We start from the raw sequence: 13,668 nt of genomic DNA, 5'->3' as shown, positions 1-13,668 counted from the left end.
AGACTTAACACTTTAAAAATATAAAAATATACAGTGTGGAAAAAAGATTACAAGACAAACAAAACAGGAAATGAGAGAGGATACAAAGGAACAAGATAAAAAGCTAGAAACCATTAACAAAGAAGACCAAACTTTGGACACACTAAAGACTAAAAAATGATCCTCAATATGCTCAAGGAGATAGAGGAAAAGAAAGAAAAAGAACTAAAGAATATCAGGAAAACAATGAATAAACAATATGAGAATTTCAATAAAGAGGTAGACAATTTTAAAAAGAACTAAACAAAAATACTGGAATTGAAGACCAAAATAACTGAAACAAAAAATTCCCTAAAGGGTATCAGCAAATTGGAGCCGGAGAAAGAATCAGTGATCTAGAGACAAAACAACTGAAATGATTCAGGCTGAAGAGCAAAAAGAAAAAAGAATTTAAAAAAAAAAAAAAAAAAAGTGAACAGAGAGCCTCAGAGACCTGTAGGACACCATCAAGCTATATATATATATATATATATATATCCCTTAAGAAGAAAGAAAGGGGAATAAGGAATATTCAAAGATACAATGACAGAAAACTTCCCAAATTTAGTGAAAGACATGAATATGCACATTAAAGAAGTCCAACAAATTCCAAACAAAATAAATTAGAAGAGAACCATGACTAGACACAGAGCAGTCAAACTATCAAATGCCAAGGACAAGGAGAAAGTTCTGTAAGCTGCAAGGGAAAAGCAATGTGTTCTGTACCAGGGAGTCCCAATAAGATGAACTGCCAATTTCTCATAAGAAACCATGGAGACAAGAAACCAGAGGAATGAAATATATATATATACATTTTATCAGAAAACTTGTGGGTTTACAGAACCATCATTTGTAAGATTTAGGATTCGCATATACTACCCCACCACTAACACCTTGCATTGGTGTGGAACATTTGCACTGTTACAATTGATGACAGCATATTTTTATAATTATACTATTAATTAAAGTCCATCATTTAACTTAGGGTTCAATGTTTGTGCAGTGTAGTGCCATGGAATTTTTTTAATTTTATTGTTACCATATATACAATCTAACATTTCCTCTTTTAATCATATTCAGATATATATTTCAGTGCTGTTAATTGCATTCACAGTGTTGTGCTACCATCACCACCATCCATTACCAAAACATTTCCATCATTCAAAAGGAACTACGGACATTGTAAGCCTTAACTTCCCAATCCCGCCCCCTCCCCCCTCCCCCATCCCCTGGTAACCTATATTCTAGATATTAACTATATGAGATTGCTTATTCTAATTGTTTCAATTCAGTGAAATCATATAATATTTGTCCTTTTGTGTCTGGCTGATTTCATCAACATGATGTCTTCAAGGTTCATCCATATTTTCGCATGTATCAGGACTTCGTTCCTTTTTATGAATGAATAATATTCCATTGTATGTATATACCACATTTTGTTTATCCATTCATTGGTTGATGGACATCTGGGTTGTTCCAGCTTTTGCAATTGTGAATAATACTGCTATAAACATCAGTGTGCCAATATCTGTTCAAGTCCCTGCTCTCAATTCTTTTGAGTATACACCTAATAGTGGGATTGCTGGGTCATATGGTAGTTCTATACTTAGCTTTCTGAGGAACCACCAAACTGTTTTCCACAGTGGTCACACCATTTTACATTCCCACCAGCAACGAATGAGTATTCCTATATCTCTGCATCCTATCCAACACTTGTTATTTTTTTTTTTTGTTGTTGTTGTTGTTGTTTTAACAGCAGTCATTCTAATGGGTATGAAATGACATTTCATTATACTTTTGATGTTCATTTCCCTGATAGCTAATGATATTGTGCATCTTTTCATGTGCTTTCTGGCCATTTGTTTCTATCTTCTTGGGAGAGACGTCTGTTCAAGACTTTTGCCCATTTTTTAATTGGGTTGTTTGTTTTTGCTGTTAAATGGAAGGATTTTTTTATCTATTCTGGATATTAAACTGTTATCAGATACGTAGTTTCCAAATATTTTCTCTTATTATGTAGGTTATTTTACTTTCATGATCAAGTCCTTTGAGGAACAGAAGTTTTTATTTTTTTTGTTGTGGTTCCATTTATCTATTTTGTTGCTTGTGCTTTGGGTGAAAAGTCCAAAAAACCAATGATAAACACAAAGTTCTAAAGATGCTTCCTTATGTTGCCCCCTAGGAGCACTTATATTGAGGTCTTTGATCCATTTGGATTTGATTTTTGTTTATGGTGTGAGGTAGGGGTCCCCTTTTTTTCTTGTTTGTTTGCAAATGGAGATACAGTTTCAGAGGATGAGATATTTAAAGTATTGAAAGAGAACAACAGCCAAACCAAGAATTTTATATCTGGCAAGAACTGTCTTTCACAAATGAGGGAAAGATTAAGACACTGCCAGATGAAGAAAACCTAAGGGAGTTCATCACCACTAGACCTACCCTATAAGTAATGCTAAAGGAAGTTCTTCAGACTGAAGAGAAAAGACACTAGACTGTGAATCAAAGTGGCATAAAGAAACAAAGGTGTCTCTAACGGTAACTACATGGGTAATCATAAATGCCAGTACTACTGTAGTGTATTTTTTGGTATTTAACTCAACTTTTTTCTGTCTTTTTTCTTCTTACATGATCTAAAATGCAAATGCATAAAATGTAATGCAAACATAAAGACAAATGATAAAATGTATGACTGGAACACACAATGCATGCAGATATCCTTTGTAAAAAGTACAAGAAAAAGGTGGGTGGGGCAGAGAGCTACAAAAATGGTATGTGTATATGCTATTGAAGTTAAGATGGTATTAAATCAAACATTACTGTCATAGATTTAGATGTTAAATTTAAGCCCCATGGTAACCACAAAGAAAATATGTGAAAAATATAAACAGAAAGAAATAGAAGTGACTCAAAATTGTACAATGCAATAAATATGAAAGTAGGCTTTAATAGAAGAACTGAGAGACAAAAAAGGTGTGAAGACTTACACAGACCACATAGCAAGATGGCAGAAGAAAGTCCTACATTATCAGTGGTTACTTTAAATGTAAATGGATTAAACTGTCTTGTCAAAAGGAGAGAGGCAGAATGGATAAAAAGCAAGACCTAACTATACACTATAAATGACTCATCTTAAATTCAAAGACACAGTAGGATGAAAGTGAAAGGATGGAAAAAACTTAATGTACAAATAGTTAACCAAAAAGAACTGGAGTAGCTATACGAGTATCAGAGAATAGAGACTTTAAGTCAAAAACTGCTATCAGGGATAAAGAAGGTCACTATATACTGCTAAAGGAGTCAATTCAATAAGAAGACATAACAATTATAAATATATATGCACCTAATGGAAAAGCCCCAAAATATAAGAAGCAAATATTGATAGATTTGAAGGGAGAAATAGATGGTTCTACATTAAAAGTAGGAAACTCCAATACACCACTTTCAACAATGGACAGAACATCTAGACAGAAGATCAGTAAATGAATTGAAGACCTGAACCATACTATCAATCAACTAGACCTAACATACATATAACACTTCACCAACAGCAGCAAAGTACACATTCTTCAGTAGTGCACATGGGTCACTTTCCAGGATAGATCATATGTTATGTAAAAAATCAAGTCTGAAAAATTAAAAAATATCGAAATCATACAATGTATCTTCTCTGACCACAAAGGAATGAAGCTGGTTATCAATAACATAGGAAAACTGGAAAATTCACAAGTATGAGGAAATTAACATACTCTTAAACAGCAAATGGATCAATGAAGAAATCACAAAGGAAATGACCAAATATCTTGAAGCAAATGAAAATGAAAAAAAAGCATACAAAAACATGGGATATAGCAAAGGAGGTGTTGAGAGGGAAACTGATAGCTCTAAATGCTTATATCAAAAAAGAAGAAAGATCTCAAATCAGAGACCTAACCTCAAGGTGGAGGATCTAGGGAAAAAAGAGCAACCTAAACCCAAAGTGAGCAGAAGAAAGGAAATAAAGATTAGACTGGACATAAATGAAATAGACAATAAAACAACAGTGAGAATCAACAAAACCAACAGTTGGTTTTTTGAAAGGAGCAATAAAATGAACAAACCTTTATTTAGACTGACAAAAAAAAAAGAGGGCACAAATAACTAAAATCAGAAATGAATTACTGCCAACTCCACAGAAATAAAAAAGATTATAAGAGGACACTATGAACAATTATATGCCAACAAATTAGATAATTTAGATTAGATACACAAATTCCTAGAAGCACACAAACAATGTACATTGACTCAAGAAGAAACAGAAGATCTCAACAGGCCAATTGCAAGTAAAAAGACTGCATTGGTAATCAAAAACCTCCCAAAAAAGAAAAGCCCAGGACAACGTGGCTTCACTGATGAATTTTACCAAGAATTCCAAAGCCCCAAACTGGAAGCAACTCAAAAGTTTAACAACAGTAGAACAGATAAATAAAATGTGATATATTCATACAATGAAATTCTATCTGACAATGGAAATAAAAGACATGCAAAAATATGGACAAATCTCATAAAAATAACATTGAGTCAAAGAAGCTGGGCAATTTATATAAGTTCCAATTTATATTTCTGTTTACATAAAGCTCAAAACCAGGCAAAACCATAATCGATGATGAAAGAAATTAAGACAGTTACCTTTTTCGGGGGTAAGTGGCTCCTGGGAGGAAATATAAGGGGAGCTACTAGGGTGTGGGTAGTATCCTATTTCTTAATCTGGGTATTGGAATTTGACTGGGTACACTCTGTGGAAGTTCACCAAGCTGTGTACTTATGATTTGTGAATGTGAATGTTTCTGTATGTATGTTATATTCCAATAAAGGTTATTTTGAAATAATAAGAATTCATTTTCCCAATTTAATCTAATAAGCAACAAAATTCCAGAAATTAATCTTAAAATTTATTTGATAGAGTAAAAAAATAAGAATAGTCAAGACAATTTTAAAGAAGCACAATTGGACGGTGTTCCGGTTTGCTAATGCTGCTGTTATGCAAAATACCAGAACTGGATTGGCTTTTATAAAGGGGATTCATTAGGTTACAAATTTACAGTTCTAGGGCCATAAAAGGGTCCAAATAAAGGTATCAACAAGAGGATACCTTCACTGAAGAATGACCAATGTCATCCAGAGCACCTCTTTCAGCTGGGAAGGCATGTGGCTGGCATCTACTGGTCCTTTGCTCCTGTGTTTCAAAATGGCTTTCTCCAAAATGTCTCTGGGCTTTTGTCTTAGCTCCTCTCTCTCTCAGCTCCTGTACATCCTTGCTTTTTCTCCCAGGGCATTTCCATCTAAGCATATGGTAGTCCTCTCTTAGCTTCTCTGGGGCAAACTCTGGGCTAGCATCTCCAAACATCTCCAAGCATCTCGAAGTGTCAGCAAGCATCTGGGTCTGTGTTAGCTCTTAGGTTCTCTCTTAAATACTCCAGCAAACTAATCAAGACCCACCCTGAATGGGCAGGGTCTAGACCTATGTGGAAACAATCCAATCAAAAGTTCCACCCTAATCAACAGACTAATCAATTTGCCCCCACAAAACTACATTAAAGAAGATGGCTTTTCTGGGGGACATAATATATCCAAACCGGCAGAGAAGGGGACACTTTACTAAAAAGCTATAGAAATTAAAAGCATAGTACAGCTTTAGGAATAGGTCCATAGACCAGTAACAGAAAGAAAGCCCAGAAACAAGTCTACACATGGTACCTGGTGTATAACGAAGGCAGGATTACAAACCAGCAAGGAAAAAATGCACTATTCAATAAATGATGGTGGGACAACTTGGTTATTCATATGAGTTAAGCCTAAATCTCACACTCAGCTGCTAAAATCAAATCTAGATGGCTTAGACAATTAGATGTGAAAAGCAAAATTTTAAAACTTTTTAGAAAAAAACCATGGGAGAATAGCTAAATGACATTGAGGCAGAAAAGATCTACTAAATAGGATAAGAAAGCAACCCAAAAAATATAACCCATAAAGGATAAGACTAAGAAATACATTAAATTTAATCATCAAACACAAAACGAAAAGGCATATAATAAAGTAATAGTATCCAGAATGTGTAAATAACTCCTACATATTAGTAAGATCAACACAATGGAAAAATGGGCAAAGGATATGAACAAGATATTTATAGAAGAAAAAACATAGGAGGTCGAAAACATATTATCAATCAGGAAAAGAAAATGAAATCAGAAACATTTTCAAGGGACCTACCAGCTATTCTTAACATTTGAAAGAAAGAAATAAGAACAGTGAAAAATCCTGAAGGTACAATTTTTAAGAGACAACTTTTCATATCCATTGAATGATCAAAAGTACAAAAAGTTCAAGAAGTCCACTTAAACAGCATGTTAGCAAGGATGTGGAGGGCAATTTGACAATGTCTAGTAAAGTTCAAGATCCAGCAATTCCTCTTTTAGGTATCTACCCTAAAACATACACAAGTGCTCAAAAAGACATTTATAATGCTGTTTGCTGTGGTACTGTTTATATTCATAATGGACAAAAAACAGATAAAATCTAATTTTCTATTATTAGGAAAATTAGTAGATCTACCTGTATGATCATTAGAACAATTATTTTAAAAAGCAGAGTACAAAAGAATAGGTTCATTGTAACATATTTATGTACATTCAAAAATTACACAAAACGTCATTATATATTGTTAATGGACACCTACATGCCAAATAAAACAATAAAAGATGCTAATAAAAGAATAAAAGCATGCATAGGTATAGTGGTTTGGAGCTATTTACCCCAGAAAAAAACATATTCTTAAATTTAATCCATTCTGTGGATGTGAACCTATTGTAAGTAGGACCTTTTGATGAGGTTTCTTTAGTTGAGATGTGGTCCCCATCAATCAGGATGGGTCTTAATGCTATTATATTGGAGTCCTTTATAAGCAGAATGAAATTCAGACAGAGAGAAAGCCACAGAAGGAGCAGCCAGAAGCTGAAAGTCAATGGAACCTGCAAGAGAAGGAAGAGGCCAGGAGAGGCTGCCATATGCACTGCTGTGTGACAGAGGAGCCCAGACCAAGGATCACTGGCAGCCAGCCCCAGAACACCGGTCCTCAGAAGAAAGCACAGCCTTGATGAGGCCTTGATTTGGACTTCTAGTCTCAAAACTGTGAGCCAGTAAGTTCCCATTGTTTAAGCAACCCATTACATGGCTATAGCAGCCAAGGAAACGTAAACAATAGGGGTAACGCATAACATCAGGATGGAGTTTACTACAAAGGATAGGAGGTGAGAGGGAGAAAAAGGGGATGGCAGTTAGGTAGGAAGGACCCGTATCTGTAGCTGTTTCTGTAACATTTTATTTAAAAAAAAATCTCTAAGTAAATATTACGGAATGTCAATCCATATGTTAAATGGCAGTTGAGTGATGGCCCAACAATACCTGTTATACTATTTTGTATACTTTAACATTTGTTTGAAATAGTAGGTAATACATTTTTAAAGATTTTTAAATGAATTATCGTAAAATATAATTATTTCATGGGTAGTTATCATGATCAAATAACTCTTTACATATACTTTTTTTTTTTTTTTTTTTTTTTTTTTAAATCATCATTTTATTGAGATATATTCACATACCACGCAGTCATACAAAACAAATTGTACTTTCGATTGTTTACAGTACCATTACATAGTTGTACATTCATCACCTAAATCAATCCCTGACACCTTCATTAGCACACACACAAAAATAACAAGAATAATAATTAGAGTGAAAAAGAGCAATTGAAGTAAAAAAGAACACTAGGTACCTTTGTCTGTTTGTTTGCTTCCCCTACTTTTCTACACATCGATCCATAAACTAGACAAAGTGGAGTTTGGTCCTTATGGCATTCCCAATCCCACTGTCACCCCTCATAAGCTACATTTTTATACAACTGTCTTCGAGATTCATGGGTTCTGGGTACTTTACATATACTTTTACATAATTTAGGAAAAAGTGCATACAACTTCTAAATGATACATAAAAATATTCGATTATTACATAAAAATAAAATAATGGAGAAAAGTACATAATGGAAAAAGAATTTAACGCAAGGGAGCACATCCCACAGCAGGATTGTTCCATGCAGAGGCTCTCTGAACTGTGAAGGAACTGCTAACATAGCTGTCTGAAGTGGAATTACCAAACTTAATGAGCACATGAGGGTGGCCAATGGAAATGCAGGAAAAGAAAAAAATTTTTTATCAGTGATTTAGGAGAGCTGTGAGAGGAAGAAAACAAAACATGTATATTTTTTATCTTGTGGAACCTTATTCCTTCTAATGCCTCCAAAGCTAAAAAGTATTTATACTTTTATTCTTCAATTCAGCTTTTTCAACCAGTGACAATCAATAATTTGACAGGGTGTTTTTAAAACCTTTAATAAACTAAAGTATTTTAACAAAAAAAGATTTCTAGTGATAGAGGCATAACAGCAGGCAGAGTTAGAAGAGTCAGAGTTATGGCTTTTCCCTCGGTATGACTAATTTCTTCAGTCTTCCAGATTAAGGAATAACAGAAATCCTGGGCTTAGGTGACTTTCGTGAAGTTTTTTAAAAAATGAGAAATTGTGTATGAAATTGTTTTGAAACTATAAATGCTGTAATAGTTTGTAAATCATGATATCTTAAAAATTGAAGATGCTTAAGGCAGTCACATTATAAGTGAAAAAAAGTCCCATGCGCTATAGACTAATTGAAACCAAAGAAATGAACTAAAGGAAAAGGAAAAAAGGGAAATAAAATAAATTTGGTCTAGGCCTAATGTAAAAGCCAAGTATGGAACTTGAAGAGTCTGATAAATGAAATTAAATGTAAGGCACTTAAGTGAATGTTACTCTTTTCTAAACTTAAATTGTATATACATTGCTGAAAAGGATATATTACCCACGGTGAATAAACCAGTCTAATACTTCCCAAAATTTATTTTCAAAAGGAGTAACAGTTTTCTTTTACACTGAACTACACAGGAACTGCTGGCTTTTAAAACCACATGATCATGTATATGCTTCTTGAATGCTTCATCTTTCTTGCATCCAGTATCATTTATTTGAACTTCAGGATTTCAGAGCCAATTGACATATAAAAATTAATTATTTGTATACAGCAAATATTACATGAAAACTTCCACTTCACTGTTCTAACATTTAAAAAATGTTTAGTTAGCAAGGAAGCACTATGTAAGTGATGAATGATCAAACAAAATGACCCTAAGAGAACTTCTTTAACCAGGTAAAGGGTATCTACTAAAATCTACAGCATGTATTAGGCTTAATGGTGAAGAATTAGAGGCATTGCTTTAAATAAATCAGGACAGAGGGCCGACTACTGCTGCTTTTATTCAACATTGTCCTGGAGGTCCCAGGCAGCACTGCATGACAAGAAACAAAAGGTATAAGAATTAGAAAGGAAAAAATGAAACTGTCATTACTCACAGATTACATTTTGGTCTACAAAGAAAACCAAAAAGACTCTCTAGACAATTATTATAATTTATGAGTTAAATCTAGCAAGGTGGCTAGATTTAACATCAAGATGCAAAATCAACAGCATTTTTGAAAAGAGCAACAAATAATTTTAAAAAATTGTAAAAAAGATATGACTTATAATAGCAATAGTACTTAGTAATAGATTGAAGAAAAGATGGAAAACACATTTAGGAAGAAACTCTTAAAACTTCACTGAAAGGACAATTAAAAAAAGAACCTAAATTAAAGTGTATTACATTCATGAAGGGGCATATTCATATGTTGTATCAATATCATAAAAATGTCAACTTCTTCCCAAATTTATCTATAGGGTCAATTCAATTACAAAAAAATCTCAATTTTTTTTTTTCAGGAAACTGTGTAAGAATATTCTAAAATTAAACAGACGAACAAAGAACAATTTTTCCAACCAGATATAAAGACTTATTATAATGCTATAGTAAATCAGACTGTGTGGTTTTGGCTTAGGGATAGAAGAACCGACTGTGAAAAACAACAGAGGCCAAAACAGCCCCATGAAAATATGGCAACTTAATATGCGACAGAGATAACTCTGCAGATTGTTGAGAAATGACAGATCATTCAGAAAATGGTGTAGGACAACTGATTATTTATAGAGAAAGATATGAAACTGGAACCCTACATCACACCATATATAAAAATAAATTTTGAGTAGACTGATAAAGCAAAACTTAAAAAAATTTATAAGGAATTAAAGAACACCTTTGTGATCTTGGGGATAAAGGATTTCTTTAAAAAGCAATCACCCATAAAAGGAAAGGCTGATACATTCAACTTCATTACAATTAAGACTTTTTGGTCATCAAAAGGCATCATATTAAAAGAATAGAAAAAAGAAAAATTATTCTGTAACATCTCCTTCAACACTAAAAATGTTAGGTTATCATTTAAGAGTTCCAAGATACAAATTTGATGTAATTAATATGTAGAAGATCTCAAATTTTCCATGAAATAAATTTTAATGTCTTTTTCCAGTGTTTAACTAGGTGCTTTAGGGGAAACTGAGATGCTTGGAAGGCCAAAGACAATATTGAAAGGACTTCAGTGTACAGAGAAGTTTATTTCCACTATCCCTTCTAAAATGGCCTGCCTGACTACTTTGTTTGCTTCCTGATCCAAATACCAGCTTCAAACTGCTCCTGGCTGCTTTGTGGTTAGGGCAGCAATGCGACCACTTTGAGGAGGCAACAGCAACACCAGGCCACTCTGAATTCTATTAAAACCTGAAAAATGATGAAAATTGTTGGACTGAAAAATAAAAATACAAAAAAAAAAAAAAATTCACTCTGTGGGGAAGCAAACATTACAGGACAAGTTTTTCTGCCTCCCTCCAGTAACAGTGCTCAAAAAGAAACTATTGTTGAAGGGTGACAAACAGGATGGCCTAACCATATACCTAACATGGCCCAAGACAGGAAACCAAATCACTAACAATAAAAAAAGAGTTTAAAAAATAAAATCCCACGCAAGTAACTTTAAAAGTATAAGGAGTAAAATCTCCCAAACTGGAAAATTTCCAAACTGAAGTGGCCTTAACCATCCAGGTCAAATAAATTATCTTTCTCCTAGAGAGGGATGTAAACTGGGGCACTCCTGAAGGGAAGCAATTTACAGTACATATTCGAAATCCTTCAAACTCTTCATCGTTTATGCAACAAAATACGAGCCTAAGTGTGAATGTGACCTGACTGACATCTGGCTGGTATGTACCTATATAGCCAAACTGGCTGTAAAATTTGAAATGCTGGTTAAATAATTATGGCCCAGAACCCAAGAAGATCCTCCATTAGATCCCTCTAGAGTAGGGTTGCCAGATAAAATTCAGGATGCTCAGTAAAACTGGAATTCAGGTAAATAAATATTTTTTAATATAAGCATGCCTCAAATATTACACAGGACATACTTATATTCAAAAGTATTCATTGTTTACCTAAAATTCAAATTTAACTGGCTGTCCTGTATTTTTATTTGCCAAATCTGGCAACCCTATTCTAAATCCTTTCACAATCCAGTAATTTAGGAGTTAACGCTGAGAAGAGGAGACCCTGCCCCAGAGCTACAACATGAATTCTGACTGATGGATGCCTGTGAGAGTCTGCCCACAAAAGTTCCAACTTCTGGAAACCTCCACTGGCCCTCCTGGGAATACTGGAGGGCCAGCCGTGTCATGCCCATACCTCCCTCCCAGCCCCAGGTAGACCCACAAGGGCAAACACCAAGGGTTTGCCCTGGTGCCTTCCAGCCAGCTCACTGCAGCTCCCAAATGCTCCCAGTCTCATGTGGCCCCCTGGCAAGAGGGGACCCAGATACCCCTGGTAGTGGTGCTGGCCTCTGAGAAGGTACATTTCTGGTGCCCATTGAGGCCCCCAAAGCTGTGGCAGCCTATTGCCCCTTCCCAGAATTTCTCTCTATAAAACTGTAGACTCCATAGGACTCTGGCTTTGAGAGAGCCGGGACAGCCTTGGAGAAAAAGTGGGTGGGCAGTAATAGGAGCCACAACAGGTAACAGCTGAGCCTTCCTGGGATGGAAGGGAGCTGGGGGAAAAATGAGGCGCACCTAGGAGTCAGGTCCCCTTTCCATCTATGTATTAAAACCCACTGAAAAAATCTGCTTGCCAAAGCCATTAACATCTTTTTTTTTTTTCTAACTACAAATAAGAGTTAATGCTTATATAGTGTCTGCTCTGTGCCAAGCACTGTTCTAAAGGTGTATTAATCATCATCATCTCCATTTTGCAGATAAGGAAATTGAAGCAGAGAGAGATTATTTAAAACTTAACCAACATGCTCTGTTGCCACTTGTCTTGCCTGGAGGATTAGATCTGATCTAATTATTTGCAGTCCAATAAATGATTTTAAGAGAAATTATTTACTTATTGAAACAATGGCAGTTAACAGCTGAAAGGGGAAAACCCATATTATTGGCATTTATCTCTGGATTATGAAACTATACATGATTTTTATTGTCTCTATGGTATTCTGAAGTTTTCAAGTTTTCTATAATGAGCATTTTGAGATAGCAATTCTACTTTTAAGAATCAATCTCAGGAGGCGGGGCAAGATGGCAGACTGGTGAGCTGTATGTTTTAGTTACTCCTCCAGGAAAGTAGGTACAAAGCCAGGAACTGCGTGGACTGGACACCACAGAGCAATCTGACTTTGGGCATAATTCATACAACACTCATGAAAATGTCGAACTGCTGAGATCAGCGAAATCTGTAAGTTTTTGCGGCCAGGGGACCCGCGCCCTTCCCTGCCAGGCTCAGTCCTGTGGGAGGAGGGGCTGTCAGTTCCGGGAAGGAGAAAGGAGAACTGCAGTGGCAGCCCTTATCGGAAACTCATTCTACTGATCCAAACTCCAACCATAGATAGACTGAGACCAGACACCAGAGAATCTGAGAGCAGCCAGCCCAGCAGAGAGGAGACAGGCATAGAAAAAAAAAAACAACACGAAAAACTCCAAAATAAAAGCAGAGGATTTCTGGAGTTCTGGTGAACACAGAAAGGGGAAGGGCGGAGCTCAGGCCTTGAGGCGCATATGAAAATCCCGAAGAAAAGCTGATCTCTCTGCCCTGTGGACCTTTCCTTAATGGCCCTGGTTGCTTTGTCTATTAGCATTTCAATAACCCATTAGATCTCTGAGGAGGGCCCTTTTTTTTTTTTTTTTTTTTTTTAATCCTTTTTTCTTTTTCTAAAACAATTACTCTAAGAAGCCCAATACAGAAAGCTTCAAAGACTTTCAATTTGGGCACGTCAAGTCAAGACCAGAACTAAGAGAGCTCTGAGACAAAAGGCAATAATCCAGTGGCTGAGAAAATTCACTAAACACCACAACTTCCCAAGAAAAGGGGGGTGTCCGCTCACAGCCACCATCCTGGTGGACAGGAAACACTCCTACCCATTGCCAGCCCCATAGCCCAGAGCTGCCCCAGACAACCCAGTGCGACGGAAGTGCTTCAAATAACAGGCACACACCACAAAACTGGGCGTGGACATTAGCCTTCCCTGCAACCTGAGCTGATTGTCCCAGAGTTGGGAAGGTGGAGCAGTGTGAATTAACAAAGACCCACTCAGCCATCATTTGAGCAGACTGGGAGCCTCCC

General features: G+C 35.7%; 1 protein-coding gene across 2 annotated transcripts in view; it reads right to left on the bottom strand.

The window, feature by feature from the left end:
• Positions 1-13,668, bottom strand: part of MSH3 (mutS homolog 3) — a 291,930-nt gene that overhangs the window by 59,152 nt on the left and 219,110 nt on the right. The window contains exon 20 of one of the 2 annotated variants that reach the window (XM_037801426.1): positions 8,963-9,426. The exons of the other annotated variant lie outside the window; for it this stretch is intronic. Coding sequence (XP_037657354.1) covers positions 9,397-9,426 — 30 coding nt within the window. The 3' untranslated portion in view covers positions 8,963-9,396. Of the gene's footprint in view, positions 1-8,962; positions 9,427-13,668 lie in introns of those variants that run through there. 2 annotated transcript variants of the gene reach the window in all.

The sequence above is a fragment of the Choloepus didactylus genome, chromosome 13 (genome assembly GCF_015220235.1).
Source record: "Choloepus didactylus isolate mChoDid1 chromosome 13, mChoDid1.pri, whole genome shotgun sequence".
NCBI lineage: Eukaryota > Metazoa > Chordata > Mammalia > Pilosa > Megalonychidae > Choloepus > Choloepus didactylus.
The sequence above is the reverse complement of the archived record's forward strand: the minus strand, read 5'-3'. Positions and strand labels throughout refer to the sequence as shown.